At 41.3% G+C, this 25,883-nt stretch overlaps 2 protein-coding genes across 4 annotated transcripts in view; one reads left to right on the forward strand and one right to left on the reverse strand.

Moving 5' to 3' along the window:
• Nucleotides 1-1,465: 1,465 nt before the first annotated feature.
• Nucleotides 1,466-15,983, forward strand: LOC118096952 (uncharacterized). Of its 3 annotated transcripts, XM_035139409.2 has the most exons (8): nucleotides 1,495-1,821; nucleotides 3,425-3,492; nucleotides 4,822-5,065; nucleotides 5,187-5,330; nucleotides 9,706-9,826; nucleotides 11,336-11,448; nucleotides 14,026-14,109; nucleotides 15,742-15,983. In XM_035139409.2, the coding sequence occupies exons 1-8, from the start codon at nucleotides 1,783-1,785 to the stop codon at nucleotides 15,748-15,750; spliced, it is 822 nt and encodes a 273-aa protein (XP_034995300.1). In that variant the 5' UTR covers nucleotides 1,495-1,782; the 3' UTR covers nucleotides 15,751-15,983. The 3 variants fall into 3 exon arrangements, 2 of the variants coding, with proteins under 2 accessions (XP_060124471.1, XP_034995300.1); XM_060268488.1 differs by lacking the exon at nucleotides 15,742-15,983 and having other exon boundaries at nucleotides 1,466-1,821; nucleotides 14,026-15,735; XR_009556820.1 differs by lacking the exon at nucleotides 15,742-15,983 and having other exon boundaries at nucleotides 1,497-1,821; nucleotides 11,336-13,619; nucleotides 14,026-14,078.
• Nucleotides 15,984-15,987: 4 nt separating this feature from the next.
• TECTA (tectorin alpha) overlaps nucleotides 15,988-25,883 on the reverse strand; it is a 70,860-nt gene continuing 60,964 nt past the window's right edge. Inside the window, exons 15-22 of the mRNA XM_060268588.1 lie at nucleotides 25,015-25,125; nucleotides 22,237-22,439; nucleotides 20,817-20,980; nucleotides 19,462-19,710; nucleotides 19,201-19,363; nucleotides 18,629-18,716; nucleotides 18,187-18,303; nucleotides 15,988-17,204 (exon numbers count right to left, since the gene is read on the reverse strand). Of these exons, the coding sequence (XP_060124571.1) occupies nucleotides 17,107-17,204; nucleotides 18,187-18,303; nucleotides 18,629-18,716; nucleotides 19,201-19,363; nucleotides 19,462-19,710; nucleotides 20,817-20,980; nucleotides 22,237-22,439; nucleotides 25,015-25,125 (1,193 nt within the window). The 3' untranslated portion in view covers nucleotides 15,988-17,106. The remainder of the gene's footprint in view (nucleotides 17,205-18,186; nucleotides 18,304-18,628; nucleotides 18,717-19,200; nucleotides 19,364-19,461; nucleotides 19,711-20,816; nucleotides 20,981-22,236; nucleotides 22,440-25,014; nucleotides 25,126-25,883) is intronic.

Below are 25,883 nucleotides of genomic sequence, written 5' to 3' on the forward strand. Positions count from 1 at the left end.
TGCAATGGGGCTTACACCCAGGTAAAACTGCATAGATCTGCAGTGTTAATTGCCTTCTAGATTGTAGATAAGAAAAGATTAAATAATTAATTCATCCCCCAGTTAAGGAATCACTGTACTGCATGTGCTTCGTGAATGCAAGGAGGCACACCCTGGAGCATGCAAAGTCTCAGAGTTTTCCACTTTCAGAGCTAGATTATTATTATTATTATTATTATTATTATTAATTTGCAGAGACAGAACAGGTAATCTCTGAGGATGAGTATGTTAGGCTCTCAAGAATCTTTACTTTCTTATTTCCAGTAGGGTGCTTGCAATTCTCTTGTGGCACACTAGTATGCCTGAGTGCATAACTTTGACTTACCTTATTCAGGAAACGTTTTGTACCCTCCAACATTTCTCTGTTGAAAATAGGGACGTCCCATTCCACAATGATAATTTTACTATTTATACCCCATATATCTTACTGAGTTGCCCCAGGCACTCTGGGCAACTTTTAACATATATAAAAACATAATAAGACATTAAACATTTTTTTTTAAAAAAAACCTTCCCTATACAGGATTGCCTTCAGATGGCTCGGGGATCAGATAACTCCATACCCTCCAATATTTACCCAATGAAAATAAGACATCCTAAGGAAAAGTGGAACATTCCAGGATCAGATCAGAAACCAGGACGGCTTCTCTAAATCAGGGATGTCCATGGAAAATAGAGGTGCTTGGAGGGTCTGATGTTTTAAGATCTGGATTGATGATACTGGCATTTCCCCAACCATACTGAAGCTGCAATCACATTTGCATTTGCAGTTGAATTCACTTCTAAGCAGACCTGCAAAGGATTGCATCATAAATGTTTACAGGAGTTGTTAGGTACTAGTCTGGCAGCTTGCTCAAAGACATACACACATGATGACACTAATTATAATGCCAGTTTAGTTTAGGTTCAGTGACACAAAACTAGGTAAATGTTAGTTAAGAGATGCCCTACGAGCAAGATATTCTGATGATTGTGTTTTGCTTAACTGGAAAATTGACAACCAGCCTAGTCTGTAAATTGCCTGTGTTTTATATAATATTTGTTTTAAGATAACCAGCTAGCAGGATCAACTAAATTTTGCAGCTTGTGACCCACAATTATGGATCCCCAATGAGTCACACCTGACTTGGTTCCCAGAGCCCAAATGTGTGGTGCATGAACGGTGTATTGAATTGTTCATATTGACCCTTCCCTCAGTTCATAATATGGATCCTGTTAAAAATACTTGCTAGCCAGAGCTATAGGGGTAACAGTATATCTGAAGATATGTAAATATATGTAAACAACCCACAAAATTGTTCCTTCTATTATCTTACTTGTTTATGAATGCATTTTAAAAAAAATACTGGTGCATTATTACAGGGACAGGAAATGGCAAAGGGTAGCAGAGGAGTTGGGACTGCCCAGTAACATCAAAGCTAGGAATAGCTTCTGACCTGTGGCTGTAATTTGACAGTCTGAAAGAGATTTCTGAAGTGCTGCAGGTCAACTTCTGGGAAACAGCTGAGCTTTAAGTATTGCAAAACACACAGCCTAGCAACACAGGTACGGTAAGTACAAACACCATTGCACATTGCACACATACAAAAGAATAGTTAGAGAACTACTGTTCCTTCTTTCTCTTTTTACAGAGGATAATTTAAGTTTTGCTTTCTGGATACTTCCTAGGAACCCAGAACCCCAATTCCCTCTTTCTGGGGAGATGTTGAGTTTGCTTTCAGATGTACTAAACTGTTAATCCTCATGGAAATGCTCATGGACGACTTCACAGCTTTTCTCAAGGTATAGTGTTTTAAGACTGGTGCTTTAGTTTGCAGTTGCAGTGCTGTGGTTCATATTAATTTACTACATACTTTCAAACCTGTATGTGAACTGCCCTGAAAGGAATTTGCCCTGAAAGTTATCTTAGAAATGCTGAAAATAAACCAAAATAAAAGCCAGCAGTCCATCTCTCTTAGTGTCTTCTCACTGTATCCTACCTAAACCATACACCAAAAAGGTGATGTGCAGAATCCATTGGGGAGTTCTCTCCCAGAATACAGTTAGTTTTATTTATTTCTGTGGCACATTTGCAGGAAGCATTTGCAGTGGCTTGTGCCCATGATTTCTTTCCCCAGGAGACTGGAAAAGCAGTGATGATTACAACTGGCTTTGAAGGACTTGTAAAATGGTTGTTACAGGTTCATGAATGAGGATAGGTCTATAATGGTGATGACGGTGATGATGATGATGATATTTTTGGCAATGGAAGGGTTAACCCACTGGCACCTGGATGCATTCTGTATATCTGCCCAGAAGGTTCCTTCATAGTAAGTGACCAGGGCCGGATTTAGGTTTGATGAGGCCCTAATCTACTGAAGGTAATGGGGCCCTTTATATATCCAGCTGTCCTTTGTCAACAACAAATTGTTGTTTTTGTGTTGAATACATATATACTATATGGTACAGTGGTACCTTGGGTTACAAACGCTTCGTGTTACAAACTCCGCTAACCCAGTAGTAGTACCTTGGGTTACGAACTTTGCCCCAGGATGAGAACAGAAAACACGTGGCGGTGGTGTGGCGGCAGCAGGAGGCCCCATTAGCGAAAGTGCACAAGTGAACGGTTTTGGGTTAAGAACAGACCTCCAGAACTAAATAAGTACGTAACCCGAGGTACCACTGTAATTTAGGGACCTAATAGGTATCTAAAGCCATTTGCACATAACAAAATATGTATTTTATCAAAGTAATTGTTGAACTGAAATGCAATTAAGAAGAAGTATATTAACAGTGAAATACAATTAAGAAGAAGGGACACAGGTGGTGTTGTGGGTTAAACCACAGAGCCTAGGGCTTGCTGATCAGAAGGTCAGCGGTTTGAATCCCTGTGACGGGGTCCTGCCAACCTACGGTAGCATTTCGAAAGCACCTCATAGTGCAAGTAGATAAATAGGTACTGCTCCAAGCGGGAAGGTAAACACCATTTCCGTGTGCTGCTCTGGTTCGCCAGAAGCGGCTTAATCATGCTGGCCACATGACCTGGAAGCTGTATGCCAGCTCCCTCGGCTAATAAAGCGAGATGAGCGCCGCAACCCCAGAGTCGGTCACGACTGGACCTAATGGTCAGGGGTCCCCTTACCTTTACCTTACAATTAAGAAGACGTATATAAATAGTAAAATAATTATAAAGTTCTAACTTAAAATGATTTTTTTATTCATAACAAACTTAATAATGCAAACACACTGGCATTTGGCAATAACAAAAGTTCCTTCAGAAACACAATTTACAAAGACTCATAATTTTTGTGTGGCCCCCAAGACAGTGGGGCCCTAAGCTATAGCTTGTTTAGCTTATATGTAAATCCGGCACTGTAAGTGACCAATGTTCCTCTGTCTCACACAGATTCAGAGACTTCAGCCTTTGAAATTCACTTATAGAAAACCTTCAAAAGGTGAACATGAAAAATCCAAGTAAGTAATAAAACACTTTTCCTTTGCATTGAAAGTTATTGAATTGCTTTTCCACAACAAATTCTGAATGTTTTTGCATGTTGAATATTGCTTTGATATGATCAGACTAGGATTTTTATAAAATGACTCCCCCCCCATCTGAAAGGAATTGTTTTGCATAAATAATGTTCTGCAATGTGCCAGATGATGTTACATTCACAAACGGTGCAGTCTCTGAGTGTAGTCGGGGGGGGGTGCAGGGGGGGCAACTGCCCCCCTAAATCAAGTAAATAAATAAGAATATTTACTGGTAACTATCTGACCAATAGCATCAAGGATAGCTTGGTTCTCCCCCGCCACCAAACAAAACTCCTACCCCCCCCCAACATAAATCCTGGCTAGGCCCATGGTGCAGTCCCTACACAGAAGTTAAGCCTCACTGAATTCAATGGGACGCACTCAGAGGCAAGCATTTATTGTTGTATGACAGCCTAAGTGAGGCAGCTAAGTGAATAATTGTTGGTGGCAATAATGTGGAACAGCAAATAAGCTATTAGCATGATAAATAAGAGAATAGAAAATAAAGGATGATTCCCCACCCAACAAAAACATAGGACTCACCTAATGAACCCTATCAGCAGAAGCCCTGTGCGAGAACTTCCACTTGTGCAACAGGACTTCCCTCCTCTTTTCTCCCCCACTGCCCCGAATTGGCTCGAGTGGGTGTGGGTGTGGAGAATGCCTAGAACAGCTTGCAGGGAAAATGGGGATTGTTCCATCTGGCAAGCTGATACGCTTGTGCAGACATAATGTTTGTAATAGCACAACACTGAATGCCACCCATAACCAGGAGGCTATAGATGGTATTCAACCAAGTTTTATTCAGAGCAGATCCATTAAAATTAATGGGACTAATTTAGTCATGTTTATTAATTTCAGTGGGTCTGTGAGTAAAATGAGTAAATGCGAGTAATGTGAGTAAAATGTAATTGAATGCCAACCTATGCACACTGGGGTATATACAACTATTACAAGAATAGAAAAACTTTTAATGTATCAATAAAAACCAAAGTATATTGGAAAATAAGCAGTAACTGTCCAGATACTTTGTCATTCGTAAAGATTACAAATACAAAATCTTGCACTTTTAACTGAAGCAGTTAATGAATGTTAATGTACAAGTATGGCTCAACTGCTGAATTATCCAATTAATTCTGAGATTATGGCATTGCGTTTTAGAAGATGTTAATAATGCTTGCTGACCAGGGCTGTGTTGATTAGTTCATCTCACCCATTAATTGTGCAGGAGCTTTGCACAGAGAGGCACAAACTGTTTATTGTCTTTCATAGCTCTCTGGATCAAGGCCAGTCTTTTCCCAGGGTTCCCAGACAAGAGCCCCTGTCAGACACGGAGAACTTTACTCACTCGTTGTCATTAGACCCATTCTTGGCAAAAGCAACAAGAGATACGTCTACTGATGTGGTCAAAAGCACAGTGAAGGACTTTGTCGCTGACTACCTCAACAGGGCTGCTATTTTCAATAGCATGGATGAAATAGTGACTGAAGTGGCACATGCAGCTTTGCCAAAACTAGTGAGTAATATAGTGGCCACCTCTCTCCCACCTCTCCTCCTTTCTGCCCCCCGTGCAAAAGGAAATAAGTGCAGAATTTTTCTCTGATGGTACTGTATATGCTCTTTTACTGCTGGCTCAGATCCAAGAGGCACAGCAAGAATTGGACCAGGAGGAACTGCTGGATGGGATCATCTTGTGTGTTGTTGAGGAGGAAGCCAAGGCCTTAGTTGAGACTGTCCTTGATGAATATCACGCTGAAATGTTTAAACTGCAGAAGGGAGAGGTAAGCCTAGAACTTGTGCTCTAAGAATTTAAGAAGTACCTTGTCGGCTCAGAGCAAAGGTCTGTGTATTCCACCATCCTGTTTCTTACCTTTGGGAAGCCAGAAATAGTATATGAAGACAACTGGTGCCCTCTAGTTTGTCTTCAGCCTTCTGAAAGTTACACTGCATGGAACATGGATTGTCCATTTTGCAGTCATGGATAATAATAATTTATTGATCTCCATTAATTTAATCATAAGCGATTACAATTATATAATAATGGCCAAACTATTCTATCAGTTAAGCTAGCTGAACTTAAGAGAAACCATGAAATAGATAACTGGAACTTTTTATATTTTTTGATGCTATTAAACTATTGGGGGTCTACCGTATATTCTAGATTATATTTTAAATATTTGTATACCACTTAGTACTTAAGACAAGCTGTTTATAAAACAACAATATGTATATATATTGCAAACAGTGACTTTGAGAAGCTATGTTGCAATAGAAAACAGAACTACTGTACTATGTAATTAAAATAATAATGCCTCAAAAGACAAAAACATAGTAGCTCCCAATATTGCCAGCCAGCACAGCTGTAACATGTGGGAGTTCAAAATATCTGGAGGGCACCAGCTTGGTGAAGGCTGCGGTATGGTATAGTGGTTAGACTAGGACCTATGAGATCCAGGTTCAAATCCCTACTCAGCCATCTAACTCACTTGGTAACCTTGAACCAGTTATGATCTCTCAGTTTAACCTACATCACAGGAGCATGGTGAGAATAAAATGGGGACGAGGAAGAAATCCATTTACACAGCCTTAGGCACCCTGGAGGAAGGGTGAGCTAATGTATCAGAAGGTATAATAAAGTAAGTTGGGGGAGGGCAGAAGTTTCGGTCTCTGTGACAAAGCCCAGGATGCTCAGACTTGCCATTCAAAGAGTAAATTTAGCAAGTGACTCCTGGTGGTTTTCTGAATATGCACAGTCCCCTTCACCCGCCATTGAGCTTTTTCTCCTTCCACTGCCATTTTCAAATTCTATATTAATTGCCATTAATAAAATGAACTTCATTACTTCTAATCATCCCACAAGAGCAGTGAGGGTTGCAGGCGCCCTCCACTTGATGCACTGAAATGAGTTTGCCTCTCTAACCACCACTCTTCACTGTCTGTTCAGTGCCATTTCTCTTTGAGATTCATCTCACTATTAAGGCACACCATTCAGCCTGGACTCTGTCCTTCACATTCTAATTACTTGGAGAAAGAAAGAAAGAAGATTGCTGTTATAGTCAGACACAATGCAGAGACCTGTCTTCATTTATTTGCATATCAGGCAGGAAGGCGTCAACCTCCCCTCTTCTGCCAAGGTAATCTCCACAAACAAGCATCTCTGCATGTACGTCAGCGAGGAGCTACACAAAATCACAATGCACTCTTCCTTATTAGAAACCAAATCCATTACAATGCATGCCAGGTTCCCTGCAACACGACAGGGTGTAATCTATAAATCATATGCCACAAGTATTTATGCTGCCTGTCAGTTCTTATCCTTTAGTACCCAAGCAAAGCATTTTTCCTTTCACTGATTCTCAGCATCAAAGTGGCATTTTAAGACCTTTTTTTGAAAAACAACAGCAACCATGAAGCATATCAAAACTCACCCTTTGGCCAGGCAGAGGTGTGAAGGTGAGGCATATTTCATAGCCACCCTAATCAAGATATGAACCTGGCATCAGGAAAACTCTGATTTTGTCCTGGAATACATTATTATTAACTAAGGGCTTATCCATACTTTCCAGGCACAGGTCAGTGTTTTAACGCTCTGTGTTTGAGCATTTTTTTTGGGGGGGGGGGTCGCAAGTTTTCCTCATGAAAACATGCTCTTCAAAGCTGAATTGGAGCAAACACCAATTTGGGTTTTCTACAGATTGCTGTTTGCTCTGAGTGAGCTTTAAAGAGCAGGTTTTCGTGGGGACAGCTCCAGAGTAAAAAATAAAGGGCACTTGGACATGGAGCTTTAAATCATGGACAGTGCCTGGAAAGAGCGGAGGAAAGGTAGGCGTGGATAAGCCTTATCTATAAAATCTAAATATAGTGTTTCCACATAGCTTAGATTGGGGGTGGGGAACTCTCCAGATTTTGCTGGATTCTAACTCCCAACATTCCCTACCACCATGGCCATTTTTGAGAGATTATGTGAATTCCAGTTCAACCAAATTTGGAAGGCCAGAGTCCCCCCAACCTTGGCTTAGGTGGTGTTCAAAAGGAGTTCAGGCTGGTTTTCTCACCCCAACTGTCCTTACTAACCATTGTCGAGGGCTTGAATACTGATATAAAATCTAAAGACTTAGTGATCGTATCACTGTTGGTTGTCCAGTTGTCCACAGTTGTCCACAGTGCATACAAGGAAAGCTTTCAAGGACTGTAGATTTATGCTACAAGAATGTCTAGTCCTTGCTGAGAAAACACGTAACTTGAAAGCAATAAAAGGAAAAGCAGACAAATTCAATGCAGTGTGGGGGCCATTTATTTCATACACTAACAAACTGAACTTAAAAACAGACTTCCAAGGACATCTTTGCAGGTCTGGATGTCATGAGCAGGACAGACTGAATATACGCCCTCTGGACACAAGATCTTGTTATGAACTGAATGATTTATAAGCAGCCCCCGAGTCGTTGTGTTTTGTATATTTGGATTCTCCATATGGATAGATGAGAATAGTTTTGTTATGTATTACCTGATATTTGCTTTTGGTGGTGGTGGTGGTGGTGGTGGTGGTGTCCAGTTATGTGATTTTATATCTGTTATTCAAATAGCCAAGAAAAATATTGGAAGAAAAAAGAGTTAAGGTAAATTGATGAAAGATAATAAGTATTCCGATGAATATTAGTCATGATAGCTAGATGGACTAGCCATGTTCAGAAGTCATAGAATCATAGAATCATAGAGTTGGAAGAGACCACAAGGGCCATCCAGTCCAGCCCCCTGCCAAGCAGGAAACACCATCAAAGCAGTTTGTACTTATTTGGGTGCAAATAACAGGGGAAAGGTGTTGCCCTCATACCTTATTTGGAGGTTTCCCAGAGGCATGTCGTTGGTCAGACTGGGAAACAAAGGCTTTTGATCTTATCCAGGAGGGCTGTACTTGTGTTATTACAAGTTAACAATTTAGTACAATTGACTTCACTTGAATATTTTGGTTTTTTGGAATATGTTAGGAAGGTTGTGGCAAAAATAAAAGGTCAAGTAAAAGCAAGAAACACACAGCAGCAGTATAAGCAGGTAGGAATAAAATAATTAGGAAGCAACTACTGAAGAAGGGGGTATCCTGACTCTTGAAACTTAACACAAGTTTTTTTGTTGACTCCTTAGACTGCAACAGAAATTGCTTGCGATACCTCACACTTCTTCACAAAACTGGAAGGTCTAATGAAACTTGTGCTTTTTTAAAGAAAGAAATCACACTTTGTGACATTTTTCAAGTTCAGTGCTGCTTGGCACAATCCTGATTAAGGAAATCAGCAGTGCAGCCTCCGGGGACAATCTTTCTCTGACCCTAAGGTCACCATACTTGAGGACAAAAAGGCTTTGGGGGATGGATAAAACACGAGGCTGTTGAATTAAAGCGCATTAACAATTTGACCCTGCACTATATGATCTGCCATGGATCATTATCTCTTAAAATGTCAGAATATTTATACACTTTTAGATTGTCCATGAGAGGTAAGCCGAATAATTCCAAATCTGTCATGCACTTGAAGAAATTGGTTGTAATGCAGCAAGTTAAGTATGTGTAACCATCACAGTTAAATGCCATGTCGCAGTTCAGTGTCTCATTAATACTAAAATACTTGTCATTCCCATTGATCTTGGTTGGATTTAGAGGCATCCAGTTTTTGCTGTATTGAACCTCTTGTTCTGAACTTTAGCTGGACACTGCTGCCACTTCCACAGGGGAATTGGTCTACCCCTTCAGTAGGCTGTGCTGCATGTAGAGTTTGGGAATATATGTCCTTTCATTAATTCTCAGGAAGCAGGTGTATTATTTATTAATAAGATTTCTTGCCCACATTTCACTATAAGGTCCTAGGGCAGATTACAATAATATCATATTCGAGTATAAAAAGATAAAACTGTTACAAGAATAAGAACAAATAATTTCCCCCCCATTATTGCTCTTTTTAAAAAGAGAGGAAAAACGCTTCTGAAAGCATTGAAACCAGGCTGGGTAGACTGAGCTTGTTTTGTTTGCACACCTATAAGGGCAGCCACTGGAACTCTCATTGAGCACAATGAGAAACCTTACGAAGCAGCTCCTAAAGAATGTTTTCTTTTTTCTTTTAGAAATGTAATGGGGGTGTCTGTTTCTGTCTCCTCACCTCCCAGGTTGCTGTGTTTGCTGCTAAACAACTTATTGATATATTTCTCCTGGAGCGTGTGATAGGGAAGATGAGTTTGCAGGGCCCAAGGTTTTCTGGGAAGGAGCACTCAAGCGCGATTTTAGATAGTGAGTATTGAACGGCTGGGGAGGGAGGAGAATGCCTGTAACTTTGGGGAAAGCCATAATATCTTGGATTTATTTAACACTGGGGATCTAAGAAGCCTTTTGCAAACACTAAAGGGCTGGCGGAGATGTGAGCTTTGATTACATTTCCAAGGAAGGTTACCGTGGAATGAACAATGCTTGTCGGGCTTAAATATGACGGATACTAGGCATACCTACACTGCAGATTTAAAGTACCCTTAATATTCAGATGGTCTGGTGCATCTGCCACCGAGTGCAGGAGTCAGCCTTTGCATGTTACAACAAATGAGTAGAAGCATGGCAAAAGTGGAATCCTGTAAGCAGCAGCTTCTGCATGCCACTCACTGACCATGATCTGGGAGTCAGACAGAACTGAACATTCATGCTCAGACATTTTTCCTAAAACAAAATTCACAGATTTTTTTTCGGGGGCGGGGGGGTTAATAGATAAAATATCTGCAATATATTCAGTAAACAGCATTTTGGCAAGGCCACTATAAATTCTCAAAGAGGCTCTACACATTCATAAATTGTTGTAGCTCACTGGCAGCCAGTGCAATGCTTTCAGGTCCGGTGGTAACACATAGTCACATTGGGCTGCTCCCCTTACCAACGTAGCAGATGGACCATCTTCAAGGGCAGCCCTACATAGCGCATCACAGTAGACCAAACAAGAAGTCACCAGAGCATGGACAACTGGCCAGTCTATCCCAGTGCAGGAATGGCTATAGTTACCTATAGTGCTACACTCATACACAGTGCTATTTTTCTAAAAAAAGGAGGTGCTGGAACTCACTATGAACACCTCCCTTGTTCTCTTATAATGGCAATGGCTTCCACCCAGGAGGTGCCAGAACTGAGTTCCTGTGAGTTCTGGTTGAAAAAAAGCCCTGCCCATACGGCTGTAGTGTCCTACCAACATTTCTCGAGTGGGTATCAATTATCCCTCAAGAAAATCATTGCACTCCAGTTTTATGCGGATATAGCCACATTGCTGTTATGGCTGATTTTTCTAGGGGCAGGAAGGATACAGTGCTATTTGGTGGGGGGAAAGCTAGATCAGGACCTGTTACGGCAGGGCAGGGGCTTGATTGGAATCCTGATTAGAATTGCCTTCTCCACAACTGTTATTTGCCTTGGGAGCAAAGGGCCCATTGGCACCGTGATAATTCCTCTCACATTGCAAAAACAAGCACTCAGGTGAGGAGGGATTCCAACTGGGAAAATGGCAATTTCAGGTTTGTTTGTTTTTAATCTATGGCCTTTTAAACTGTGTGTTACTAGTAACTTTGTTACTGTGCTGTGTATTTGTGTGTTTTTCTATTGTAAACTGCCCTGTGATCCTCGGATGAAGAGCGGTGTAGATATTTAATTAATAAATAATAATAAATATAAAAAAGAGAGAATTCTAAGCTCACCAGGGCAAACTGCATGACAAATGCCATGTCCAGTTTGGCCCTCGATCTTCCCTGCCTACCTTTTTCTTTCTAGATTTTATGTTCGATATTCTCCTTAAGCAGTTATTTAGCATTCAGCAGCAGCAGCGAGTTACCTCTGAAAACATCCCCCTGGGAGATTTCCATCTGAAAGCTTTTACCGAGGTGGTAAGTAGGCTCATATTTTAAAATGTTGATTGTTTTGGCTGCCTTTTATCTTTTCTGTACTGCAGTGTCCGGAGGAGCTTCACCCACCCTGCCTCTCCTCCACCTCTACCAGAGCAGGCTCAGAGCTAATTAAGGGGAATGGGTCGGATGTAACACACACACACACACAGAGAGAGAAAGAAAGATTAGTTGAGAACTACTTCATCACGTGCTGCTGGATTCCCCCTCCTTTTGCTAATCATAGAGATTATTGCTTCTCCTAATACCATATCTCTTTCCCTATTAAATATTCTGTTTAACCTTCACAGTGCTGAAGTTAAGTCAAATACTCCAGTGCAGTAGTTGTCCTAAGTGCCTCAACGGAGCATTTGCCCTAGGTACATAGTGGTAGTGGGCTCCTTACACTCACAGAACAGCAGCTTTGCATTCACAGTATCATATGTATCTGAGGTGGAGGATAAATGGAGGTATTTGCCTTCCACACACATAGGCTGGTACCGAATGCTGCTGTATGTATCGTAAGTAAAACTATAATTAAAAAAGGCTTCCTCAAGGCAAGTGTGGAAGTCCCATTTAAGTATGTGAAATTTACTTCCAAATGAATATGTAGCTCTTTCTCAATACTTCCTACCTACCTTTTACTGGGGGATGGAACTGATGAACAAAGAGGCCAAGTTCTGAGGTGGTATAATAGCCTGCAGAATGGGGTGTTGCATTGTTGATTGCGCCCTGTAAGTAGAAAACTAGCCCAACAGGGAACAGTCTGATCTAGGATCTTCCTTCCGTACACTACCTTTTCATTAAAAGTGAGCTTTTACACGGGAGGATGCAAAAGTGGCATTCCATACCAGTAGTTTGAAATGGTACACTACCTCTTCATTCTTTTTCATGTGTAAGCCAGGACAAAACTGGCTTACTCCCTATTGGCAGCTTGCCTCTCTGCAGCTAGATAAGGCCAAAGGCCCATCTAATCCAGCATCTTGTTCTCACGGTGGTCAGCTAGATGCTTGTGGGCAGCACCAGATTTAAGGTGGTACAGAAGGTTGCCATGCACAGGGCACTAGGCTGAGGGAGTGCAAAATTGAGAAGATCCATAATTGAGAAGATCCTTTTGGGGTGCAATTTTTTTTTGCTTTGCACAGGGCACCATATTATGAAAGATTACCAAAGTCTGCCCCTGCTGTGGGAAACTTGCAAGCGGGATTTGAGAGCAACAGAACTCTCCCAACCTCTGTCCCCAGCACCTGTTTTACAGAGACATACAGTACTGCCTTCAACGGTGGAGGCAGATCATAGCCATATCCTCCAAGAATTTGTCTAATCCTCTTTAAAAGCTATCCAAGTTGGTGGCCATCACTACAGCTTGTGGTAGCAAATTCCAGTTTAACTATGCACCGTGTGAAGAAGTATTTTCTTTTGCCTGTCCTGAACTATCCTATCAGCCTTAGTGCACTTAAGCTAAAATGGGCTCCCCCTCTGCACTGTTAACCTAATTCTTTGTGTCCAGTTGCCACTGAATGCATAGACAAGTGTGCTCCTTCAGTTGTTCCGACAACCTTTTAAATATAATCTGTTTGCAACATTCTGACAGTCTGGTTGCAGATTGTAACAGTCTTGTAGTGCAGAAAACTAGAATTAAGCACTCGTCAGATAATTCCTAGGAGTTAAAGCACACATTCTCAGGGTCTCCACCCCTCAATTATTATTCTTTGTTTCCTTGCTGTATGAAACATAACTTCCATTATCCTCAGTAGATTCTTGCTTCTCTTTAGCCACACATCAAACATAGTGTTACCAGAAGGTGAATGGTGCAATTATTCTGGACCAAAGGCTGTTATATGATTTATTTTTAAGCCTTATGAAAATCGAAAAGTACAATTCTTAAGTCCTGAATATCAAAATCCTATAGCCACAGGAAGAATGCCTGTCCTGATATGTCCTTGAATGACCTTTCAAATGCCCATTGCCTCTGGAGGCACTTTGCCCTCCTAATTTGAAGGAAGTGGTGTTTTTCAAGAAGTCATTGTTGTTTATCTTTGTACACTCTGCAGATCAGATGGACTACTGACTCTCAAGGGTTGTATATCATTATTAGAGGGGAAAACATTGTGATGTGAAATCATTGCAAACCAGCAATTTGTAAACCAAATTTTCCAGCAGATGGCAGCAGAGTAAGCAAGTTTTAAATTCCTCTTTGTACTGCAAGGAGCCTTAAAAATAGATCTTAAAATGTGAAAGATTGGCAGGGCACATGGTTTGTGTTTCTCCAGGCTCTGGCACATTCTTTTGACTCTAATCTGATGGGATATTGCTCTGTCTCAAATTACTCATGTGGCGGACACTCCTTTTATTATGAAAACAGCAAGGTGGTTCACATCAAATCAGATCTCTCGTTTCATTAAAACAAAACAAACAAACAAAAAAAAAACCAGTGCATGAAACCTTTGTGCTGTAACCTCACTTGTGCAAAAACCTCAATTTAAAGAAAGTGTTCAGCTTGTTTCTTTCTCTGGATCAGCTACTGCCCTCACTTTTTCCTTTTCATCTAAATTTTTGGACCCTTCTTGTGTATTTCAGGCTTTAGATGTTATCTTGACAGAGCTGAATAAAGTGGTGGAGGAGGACATGGAAGATCTGCTGGAATATGAAAAGAAAGCTCAGGTAGAAAGGAATATGTGGCTCGGGGGTAGTTATAAGCATTTTGGGGGACAGACAACTATATCCATATTAATGTTCAAGGCATAAACAACAGAACGTAAGCACTATAATTCTCTTAAATCAGATCATAGGTCCATTGTGTCTAGCATCCATTTTCTACACAGTGACCAGCCAGATTCTTCCAGGAAGAACATAAGCAGACCATGAGTGCAACAACTCTCTTTTGCAATTTGCCCCCACCCCTGGCAATTGCTGTTTTCAGGTAGAATGTCTCTGAATCTGAAGGTTCCATTTAGCTATCATGGTCAATACCAATTAACAGACTTATAAATACATTTGTCTAATCATTTGTTGCCCATCACTACATCTTGTGGCAATAGCTGCAAATTCCATTAGTTATTTCCATTAGTAACTAGTTAATTTTGCATTATGCAAAGGACCTTCCTTGTAGTGTTTTTTTTTTAATACAGATTTTGCATTTAATTAGTTACATGTATTTCCCCATCCCCTATAAAAGTGTGTGATTCCATCTTAAGCTTCCTAAGCTCATGGTCATCACCACAAATTGTGGCAGGAAGCTTCATAAAATTAACTTATGTGTATAGAGACAGTCCAGTTCTTTGCTGTTCATATATGTGGGTGGAGTTTAAGTGCCTGTCATAGACCTGGAGCCGTTTAACCACCTTGGCTGTAGATACCAACTGTTTCCACAGTCTTAATTTCAGGAGCTTATCATGCCAAAGAGTCCAGCCACTGACATCTGATTGACTTGGGGCATTTGAGAGGTAGGACTACCCTTGATGAGGAAGCTTCACAGTGCACAGAGAGGCTAGATTGCCTGTGCAAGCCCCAGAATGTCACTCCCCACCACGGTGTCTGAGTACATGGGCTGCTTATTGGAAGCTGCCTGGATTATCTCAATACGATTGACTCAAGGACATTCAACTCTTATTTTCTAAGTGTGTGCTTACCTTTGTTCCCTTGCATCAGGAAAGGGCAGAAGGCAAGACTCCTTATACCTGGCCCATCTGCCAACTCAGGGGCTCCATATGGCCTGCTCAATCACAGTGGGGCAGTGTTGGAATCGTTATTCCTTTCTGTGCCTGAATAATCCTTTGAGGCCTGAGCATTGGCTGTCTGAAGTGGCTTTCTGGGTTGCCAATGCCTGCTAGCCAAAATAGCTGTTTTCCACTGCCACTCTCAGAGGCAGTACGGTATGCCTCTGAGCACCTTTTGATGGGTATCATAGGTGGGTGGGATGCAGTTGCATTCAGGTTGTGCTTGTGGACTTCCCAAAGGCATCCAGCTGGCTGTGAGAACAGGATGCTAGATTAGATGGACCATTGGACTGATCCAAAACTCTTCTCATGTTCTTACATCAGCTTTGGGCTATTCATTTTTTAAGCCCTGTACTAAGTATGTCAAGTTTAATGCAGATGCCCCCTTCTGCAGATGGCTGGAGGCATTTTGTTCTACTGAACCTAGTCCAATGTACCTATTAAAACTAGGATTTGCACTATTAACAGAATATCTCTCCCTTAACAAGAATGATATTCTGCTCTCACAGAGGAGCTTGCTACATAATTGACTGAGGTACATGTTTAACTCATTCTCTATGATATATTTCATTTAAAGGGTATTTAACAGAAACAGAAGAGAGGAAAAGAGCACCTGGATAATGTAAGGCTTTTTGATACGCTTATGTTTCATTTCAGAGTAATATATGTGAGTGTAACACTATTTTATATTTATCTTGATTTCCCATGTGATGCAATAACAAACAGGAAATGAGCATATCTGAACACAAAGTTTTATTAAGAATAAACCATGTTTAAATTATTTGGCTGAATGTATAACAAAAAGGGACAGAGTTTGAATTGGGATGGGGGGGAGGGGATGGGGGGGGAGACATCCCAGCTGTCCAGAGCTCTTTTGTGAGCTATTTACTGAATTCAGTGATAACATGTCAGCATAATTAAAGGGATAGGATCTCAGGCTGAAACACTAGAACAGGCATCCCCAAACTTTGGCCCTCCAGATGTTTTGGCCTACAACTCCCATGATCTCTAGCTAACAGGACCAGTGGTCGGGGAAGATGGAAATTGTAGTCCAAAACATCTGGAGAGCTGAAGTTTGGGGGTGCCTGCACTAGAAGCTGTTATCAATCCTTGCCTCTTTAAATGTCATGGCTTCTCCAGGAATCCTGGGAATTGCAGTTTGATGAGGTGTTGAGAATTCTCTCCTAGAGAATTTAAACTGGATGTGTGAGTGGCAATGATGGCAGCTGCAACAGAAACTGGGATGGCTTCCCACATGCCAACCACTCTATGGTGACATTTTCAAGGTACTTGTAGATTGCCCCCATCTATTGATTCTCCTAGCCCTGCTGTGTGAATGGAGAGCTTCAATTGGATGTTTTATGAAGAAATTAACAATGGTTAATTTCTCTTGTGCATGCAAGACTCACAGCAACCACATAAAAAAGAAAATGAACAAACAAATGGCTAGAGCCTGAACTAAATCACAATGATGGAGGGCCTCCAAAGTAGGAGCCTACAGGGAACAATTCATAGATTTCAGGGCACCAAATCCATGACTACCTACAGTCCATTTTCCTTTTCTTCCAAGATCAAGTAGGAATCAAAGAGGCAAAATACTTTCCTCCAAAATTTAAACAGGAAGAGAGAGTGGGGATTGTCCTAAAAAATGAAGACAAAGAGGGAGAAACACAGTTTACTATTTGCTACGCATCATGTTGGACACATCCCTGATGTTTAGAAGAGTGCAGTGCCCTGTTAAATTTTTCCAGCTTTCTTTAAGTTTAAGACCATTAAAAGCAGGCCAACAACTCCAGTGCAGCAATGGACAAGTGTTGTCGTAGATGGCGATGACTGTCATCAGTGCAGGTCGCAGGTTTAGGGTTGCATGCGCGTATCCTACAGGGACTTGGAAGGGTTAAAGTAAATTACAGTACTTTAAGTAGAAGCTGCAGGTTAATTATTATGTTGGAATCAATTTACAGAGAATGCACCATAATGATAGCTGGGTAACAATGAGGGGAAGCAGCCTGGCTTGAGGTCCACTTGATGAGCTGGTTGCTATAGAGAGAAGAAGAAGAAGAGAAAGAACTGATGAGCCACATTTTAAAGAAGCAGAGCCTGCATTTCTTGCACTGGTTTTGATTTTCTTAGTAACCCCCGGATACAGCTAGTGAGATCTTGATGGTACAATAAATTATAATGTGGCTGCAAATATATAATCAATTTAATCAGTTAGATTAATCAATTTAAAATACTTTTAAACAAGTACCTCCCAATTAATCAGGGAACAATTTTAAGAGTTTTTTTATTAAAAAAAACCACACACATGAGGCCTTATAAAAACTAGAGATAGTACAGCACCTTCAGAGGCATTCTCCCTGTTCTCTTACAGTGAGAGAATGCTTCTTCTAAGAGGATGCCTGCTACAATATACCAGGCCTATTTAAAAATCAAAGAAAGTATGCTTCAGAAATACAGCTTTTTCCCATGTGCAGTTCGTTCGTTCAACTAAAACTCCTATCATTAATCAACTAAGCTGGCTCGGACTGACTCTCCATACATATTCATATAGGAAGGTGTGACATGTCGTCCATAAAGTATGTCACAAATTTTAGGGAGAGGAGGGTAAGTAGGGACGGTCAGTGGTCAGCAACAGAGCACATGATTTTCATGGAGAAGGTTCTCATTTTAACCACTGAGGAGCCAAGTGCTATTTTTCTAGAAAACAAGGTGCTGGAACGCACCATGAATGCCTCCCTTGTTGTCTTAGAATGGAACTGAGTTCTGGTGAGCTCCAGCCGAAAAAAAAGCCCTGGAGGAGCCACTGCTGAAGCAGACTGTACTGAATAGATGGACTAATGGTCTGTAGCATGAAGGCATATTCATATGTTCATGACAAAGTTACAACAGCCAGAATAGTAAAACATTTTAAAGCAAAGGGATGTCTGTTTTTGTAAGTGGGCAGTTCCTGGCATTAAAGGGAGGCCTTGCTTCTAAACCTTCCTAAGAGAATAACCCGTGGGATGCCTGGATACGTCACCTCGACAGCTCTTGCCATCTTCCTGCAAAGTCCCTGTTACACAGCTGCATAGAGGCCCATCCATCTGGCTTGTACATATCTGTTCACAACCTCCATTGTCTTCACACCAGTCTAAACCTAAAACACAAGATGTAAAAAATGAAAGTGGATTATTTCCAATAAGGAGTAATAGTCTGGGTCACAGTGACACTGTAAAGTTACCACTGCTTCATATTAAAACTGATTTTTACACAGTGATGCTGGTTTATGGCTAGTCAGGCTCTGAACCCTTCCATCTTCAATGCTCAAAACTATTTTTTTCCTTCTACCTTGCCTTGGGGACCAGAGAGATTATTAACAAAGGCAGGATTCTGTCTTTGCAACATGCTGAATCCCACCACTGTAGTCATGGAGTAAAGTAAACCCATCATCCTTCAGGAAATTGAAGAAATGCCAGACTTACGCTTCCTCCTGATTGGCCCCACAGAGATGATCTGCTCGTTGAGCTCTTTGGTATAGTCATTGGCCCTCCTGGCATTCTGAGGACAGTTCTGACCAAACAAGGAGAGAAGATTACTGTAAGTGTGTGCCACTCTAGAAATCCAACTAGAAATCAGCATAAAGACTTAGAGCAGGTGTGGCCCACCAGATGTTGTTGGGCTCCATGTCCATCATCCAGGGATGATGGTAGTCCAACAACATCTGGAGAGCACAGGTAATCTTCCTGGGGATTCCAGAGTTTAGGGGCGACTACTGAGATATCCATAATGCACCACCCACCCCTCAAAATGCATGCATTTCCCCATCTACACAGATGCTATTGCTGTGGGTTTCCTGCATTAGTTGGGGGTTTGGACTAGATGACTTCTGAGGTCATTTCCAACTCCATGATTCTGTCTCAGGGCACTTTGAGTAGAGTCTCTCCTGCAGACCATAACCACTGAGGTGAGCTTATATAAGATGGTAATGACCCCTGTGTAGAGTCTAAGCTATGCAAATCTACCGGGCCAGGATATAACGGTCCATGCCACCTACTATTTTGCAAGAGTATCTTTCTGAGTCGCAAAGTGAAACGGCACAGTGGAGGTGAACCTCATCGTAATCACCGATGAACTTGAAGACAGTGACGTGAAAGCGGCAAGTCAGTGAAACTCCGTTTTCTTCAATCCCAATTGTGTTGTCCTTTATATTCTGGCACCTACAACGCCAAAAAAGAAAAAAGGCCCAGCTCTCAACACAGCTGTGAGGAATCTCTGGAATTTCCAAAACAGAGGAAGGGAAAAGGGTGTCACTTACCCCTCTTCAATGATGAAGTATCTGAGCTTGTCATTGCTGTCTCGAGAAGGTGTTGCATAACATTTATTTAGCATTAGGATGAGATGGGTGGAATCTGCCCCAAGGACGAAGACACCAACATATAGCACGTCACGGGTGGTCAGCACCACTTCACCTTGCCGGTAGGGATGCTTGTAGGACGAGTTTTTGTACAGTGCCATCTTGGTTGTGAAACTGCCTTCTTGTGTAGGCACTGTCAGATTAATAACACTGAAAAGGAGAGTAATAAAACTTAACGAAGAGTGAATAGAGAAAATATCCTGGAGAAACCATGGAGCAGGTTTGCTGAGTCAGAGAAGCAAGTCTAAATCTGCCTCAGGTGCTTATTAATTAATTAATTAATTATATTTAGACAGTGCCCTTTCAAGTATATTATCAGGATAGATTACAATAAAATGCTAAAACACCATGAAGTGATGAATGGACTAAAATAAGCTCTAAACAGCAATTCAGCTACCTCGTTCTTCAGACAAATAGCATGGATCATGACTCGCTGTTTTTCCCCCTAATTATTTTATGGTGTTGCTTATGCATACATGAGAACTTTCAAACATTAGGCATCAGAGGCCTCTACAGGAGGGACAATATCTTTTTCAGTCCCGGGTACAAACATATGAGGATCAAAGAGTGATCAAAGAGCGGTACTAACTGGGCAGTTGCAGGGCTGGTTCACATCCAATGCTATTGTAAGTTTTTTTTGCAAAGATAGGGGACACCCTATGGATCTCCATTCACATGGATCTCCATTCACAGAAACCACATAATGGGTATATGCCTGGAGCTCCTGAATTGGATTACATTTATGCCCATTTTCAGACAGTGCTCTCATGAACTCAAGATACAGGAATGACACCAGCATTTAAAGAAAGAGAGAGAGAAAGAAAGAAAGAAAATCAAATCCAATATATTATGCACAGCCTAATATATCGTGATCTACTGGTAGATCACTGGACACTGAACTTTGGCTCCCCTAAAAAAAAACCTAAACATTTTAGCCCTGCAGCCCATAAAAAGAACTTTGACCTGAACCCCTAAGGAACAAGCTTTCATCTTTCCTAAAAAAAACTCAACAACTTTGACCTGAACCCCCCAAAGGGGGGTTGATCACTGCCAGTTCTTAACTCTGTGAGTAGATCACAGTCTCTTGGGAGTTGGCCACCCCTGCAATATAACATGTGAATTGACTCCATATATTCCTGCGGGTGTCACCTCAGAGGATCCTGTACCCTCCCAAATAAAGTCAGTGAGAGGAGGTCCTTTATCCATCCCACCCAAATGACCTCCATGTGTACATAGGAAGCAGGTGTTTCTATTACCTGAGCATTGGTCTCACAACAGAATCCAAAGAAATTTTGATGTCAAGCTCATAAGCACAGGAGAATTCCACATTGATAGTTCGGTCCCGAGTGATAATGTTTCCAGTGTTGTTTGCACTTTCGATCCAGACTGTGTTTTTGTACATGATGTGGGTGCTGTTGGACTGTGCAGAGGAAAAAAAAGTGGGGGTGGGGAGATACACGTAGAAGGATTAAAGGCCTCTCAAGTGTTCAGATGCCCTTGCGACTCTTTAATAGTATCCAAAGCCATAATATGTGTTTTAGACTTAACAGCAATATGTGTCTTCTCAGTAGTAACCTGCATGGAGTTCAGTGGAACTTACTCTAAACTGGGTGTATACAGAATTGCAGTCTAAATTTTCTTGCTTAAGTTGAATGAAATGAAATGGAGGGAACCATCCAACAGAAGACTAACCCCAAAGAAGCTACCTTGAGCGAAGAATCTCTTTATGTGGTCTGTGGATAGCCTGAGAAGAATGGAAGTCTGGCAAGTTGAGGAATCAATTAAAAAGTAGATGATCAGTTGACAAAACATTCTTGAATTTGTGGATAGCCCTAAATAAAATTTCAGGATTACTTATAATAAATTAAAATTATGATAAAAGTCTATTATATATCATAAGCTTCCTAAGGGCAGGTCCTGCCTGTCATGGACTGGTTGGATACAGAGGAATAGTGGGAGGAACCAGTTGGGGAACCAACAAGGGAGGATGGCTCAGAGCTCAGGGAATGGTGGTGGGACAACGATGAGTGATCAGAGGGAGAAGAGAGGGAAGAGGAGATGTCGGAAGCTGAGGAAGTAACAGGATCAAGAAGCAGAGGTGAGTCAGGCTGTTGAAGAGTCATGGGGGTTTCCCCTTCCTTGTCTGGGAGATTAGCTTCCCTACCTGCTTGCCTCCCAGAACCAGAAGAGGCATTAAAAGGGCAGGGAAGAGTTGGGCGAGACACAAACACAGACTCAGATTGCTTGGGAAACACCCTGGAGAGCAGGGGACTTAGGCAGTTGTGGGGGGCGGGGACCTTCAGTCTCAGCAACTGCTTCATGGGGGCAACACCTACTGGAGATGGGTTGCTGTTTTCATTAGGCCCGACACTCCTGTGCAGATCATGGGCTTTGTTAATAAAGAGTTAACTCCATCCTGCACAGTGTGATATACTACTGCTGGCTCTCCTGACATGGCTTAATATTTTTTTGCTTATGAAACTCTATAAAGTACCATGTACAGTAGTGTTGCTGTATGTATATAACATTCAGAATGCATTTGAAGATGTTTTGATGTCAGGGATGCAAAACCTTTTCATGGCAGGACTCTAGTGACACAAGCCCAGAACAATCAATGAGCTGAAGAAGAGTGTCATGAGAATAGGAGCAAATCCAGAGTTCCTCAAACATTCTGACCTGCACTATGTTTCCACAGTTGCCCTTGGTGTTATTTATCTGAAAGGAGATGAAATCTTCTCCTTCAATGCCGGGACAGTGGCGGTCATTGATGCGCACCCCTTCTCTTTCAAAGCCCAGCTGAAACAGCTTGCACTTTGAGATGGACACCTCCATCTGGGCAGCTTTGCAGGTCACCTCAGCATCCAGGATGTCTTGCGTGTCTGCAATGAAAAAGAAAAGGAGTGGGGAGCTGTGTGCAGATAAGGGCTAGGCAATTGGTAAATGGATTTCTATCACATTTACTAGTCAAAAAACCATTTAAAGGCCACAACACTGTCGAAAATAGAAGTAAAGGACGTGAACATTAACAATTCAGTTCAATCAAAGTCTTAGTCCTGATGGCCAGCTGATTTCCTCTCCTATTATTTATGCAAGACTGAGGAAGTCAGATTAATTGTAAGATTAATTCATTAAGATGGAAGTGTATGGTGCCTAGGAATGACTGTTTGCATATATTAATGGCTTATCTAGTGTAAAGCTAGTCTAATATTTATATGCAGGTGATAGGTGCAGTTGTACAAAACTGCAGTGTGGTGTCAGCAATATGCAGATAACATCCAGCTCTATTTTAAGTTTTACATCAGTTTCTGGTGCAGCACTCAATCCTTAGAGAGTACAAGTTGGAAATAAATCTCAAGAAGATGGTGATTTTGATGGATTGCAAGCCAAGTGTGAGAGGTCTAGGAGTCTATCCTGTCCTGGGTAAATTACACCTGCTTAGAAGGGTACTCCTTGACCTTGTTTTGCTTCTTGAGTTTCAAGTGACAAATGGATTTAACCAATTTTAATTGAATCTTACCAATGTTAGTCATGCAGTCATGCCATACAACAATCTCTCATGTTGATTACTACAAAAGCTGTTTTCTATATCCTTTTACATTTGGAGATGGCATTTGATTTGTCACCAAGGAAGTTTTTTGCCCATCCATGTGTTCTTATGTGATCTCCCAAAATACGCCTGGCATTCTACCAGGACAAAAGTCTTAAGTCAGACTCTTTAATGGGGATGCAGAATAAATCCCCTTCCCTCCTCAATTCGGTTTTGATGGACAGTTCCAAGTGATATTTTCCAGGGCTGGCAAGCTGAGGCTACAAGCAAGTGACATTCACCGACAGCAAGGAAGATAGCTGTGCAAAATTGATTTTTAATGGTGTTGGGATTTTTTAAAAATAAAAAAATACTGTGTATTTGTATGGAAATCAGTTGAAGCCTCGGGACTCAGGGCAAGTGGAAAACAAGGCTGGATGAAGCAATGGAAAATTCTGCCACAGGAAACAATCCAGTGCTGAGACCCAAGGGAGAAAAATGAGATGAAATAAGGTGATGAAATAATGGGCCATTTTTATGTTCCCGTGTACTGACTCACCACTAAAGTAACTTGGCATTGCACAAACTACAATTGTTTGAACTAGAACAAAATGTATCTTAGCTGAAGAGCAATTAAAAGTTTCTGTGACAGTATGAAACTTCCACCCCATCCTAACAAATTCCATTTAAATCATTAATTACTGTCATCTTAGTCCTACAATCGTTCTGTAACATCCTTGTATCTAAGAGCATGAACAGTATTCCAGAAACAAAAATTTAGTGTCATCACACCTACAAATTGATGCCTGGTACTTCTTAAGCTAGGGGTGGAAAAGATGGAAGATATGAGGGAAAAACCCAAGGTTCCTTAAGACTACACATACTTGATATTATTTGCAAGGAGAAAAACTCAAGCCTGCTTCCAATGTTCTCCATCCACTAGAGCAAGAGTTTAAAGGTTGAGCAACAAAGGAATCCAATGCAGCACCTGCAATTGTGGAAGCTGTTTGTGAAACAGTCAACTCTTGTTGTCTAATAGCTGATTTTTTGTGTGCAATCTGTTTCTTAACTATCTTTGGAAATGTACTTTGTTTTTCTTTGCGCAACAGTTTTCTGGCAGTGCAACAAATACACTGCTAGGTGACTTTAACTTAACGCTGCATTATATACATATACAATACTCAGCCAACATGAAAACCAGATCTACAACCTCAACAAACCTTGAAATTATGAGCACCAAGACTGACATCACAAGTTACTCGCTGGACGGTAGCAGATTTTCTTCTAAACTTGGGGTAGCCAATATGAAGCTTACCAAATGCTAAGCTCTCTTCAGCCCAGCCACCATGGCTGATGGTGAGGGATGATGTGAGAGCTGTAAATCAACAACATCTAGAGAGCACTGCATTGGCCACCCACGTCCTAAACTAAGGGATGTGAGGGAGGGAGAAGGCTGGACTGTTCTTAAAGGGACAATGCACTGTTAATTTACTGTGCCTGGATCATATATGTGAAGGACATGCAGTGATACATGCAGAAGATCATGCCAGAGACTCAATGCTGGTTGTGACTGTCTAGTAAAGTTTTAATGGCCCAGAGTAGCTGAGGAAACTCAGCCAGATGGGCGGGGTATAAATAAATTATTATTATTATTATTATTATTATTATTATTATTATTATTATTATTGAAATGGATATTTCACATCACCTGGATAGTATCCATGATACAGGCACACTGCCTGCATAAAAGGGGAATCTATGAAAACGCATGGAGTTGGGGGCTGCAGGTTTTAGGCAAGCCTAAGTAGAGAATGCTTGCTGTTTGGATCATCTATGAATGCATTTATGGTCCCTCTGTAACAGAGATGTACTAGAGATGCTTTCCCAGTCACCCCTTGGCAGCTTCAACACGGCCACTGGTCACTCACTGTTTCCATAGGGTGGTGGTTCTATGCAGCCACACAGCTCTCCTCCGTTCTCCACCTCACAAGTTCTGTTGGGACAATCTGCCCCCACACAGGGATCTTCAACCACTCCTGCTAAAAAGGAAAAAGGAGGGGAAAACAAAGAAGGACAACCAATTTATTTTAAGACCAGTTGCATGAGCTGCTGTTTATCACTTACACACAAAGTGCTAACACAAGAGAAGACCTCCCCCATAGCTAGGGAACCAGTATACCTGGACCTTTTCTCCTGTGTTAACCAGCCCTTGTTGGGGAGATGTGAATTAATCTAAAGTGTAATCAATCATGTTAGGTCTTATTGTTAGGAAACATGTTAGGAATTATGTTCGGTCTTTATATTCGCCATTGCAATGACGAAGTTCAAGAATACTACCCAGAGGGGATTTCTAAGCTTGGATGGCAAAGAACACAGAGAATCAACTGGCTGTAATGCAGGGCTGCATCCAACTAACTTCTACTCAGAGCAGTCCCATTGAAATCAATGAATCTATGTAGACCATGCTATTAACTTCAGTGGTTCCACTCCAAGTATTTGGTACAATTCATATATTTCAGAGTCTAAGAACTAATGTGTTCAGGATTTTTTTATTTTTTTATTTTTACAATGCCTCTTCCCTGAAATAAAAAGTTAGCACCCAAGACTGTTACATGCTGAAAGTGTTGTCTAGATAGCCCTTTATTGTGCTCCCGATAAACCTGCAATAATGTAACTGGTCAACAGCAGGATCTAACATGCCAGATGTGCCCTTGAATAGCTGTTTTATTGACTTAGGGAAGCCCACTGTGACAAAGTTTGAGAATTTCTCAGTAGGAAGATGGAACTAATCCTAGCT

Source organism: Zootoca vivipara, chromosome 15 (genome assembly GCF_963506605.1).
Source record: "Zootoca vivipara chromosome 15, rZooViv1.1, whole genome shotgun sequence".
Classification (NCBI taxonomy): Eukaryota; Metazoa; Chordata; class Lepidosauria; order Squamata; family Lacertidae; genus Zootoca; species Zootoca vivipara.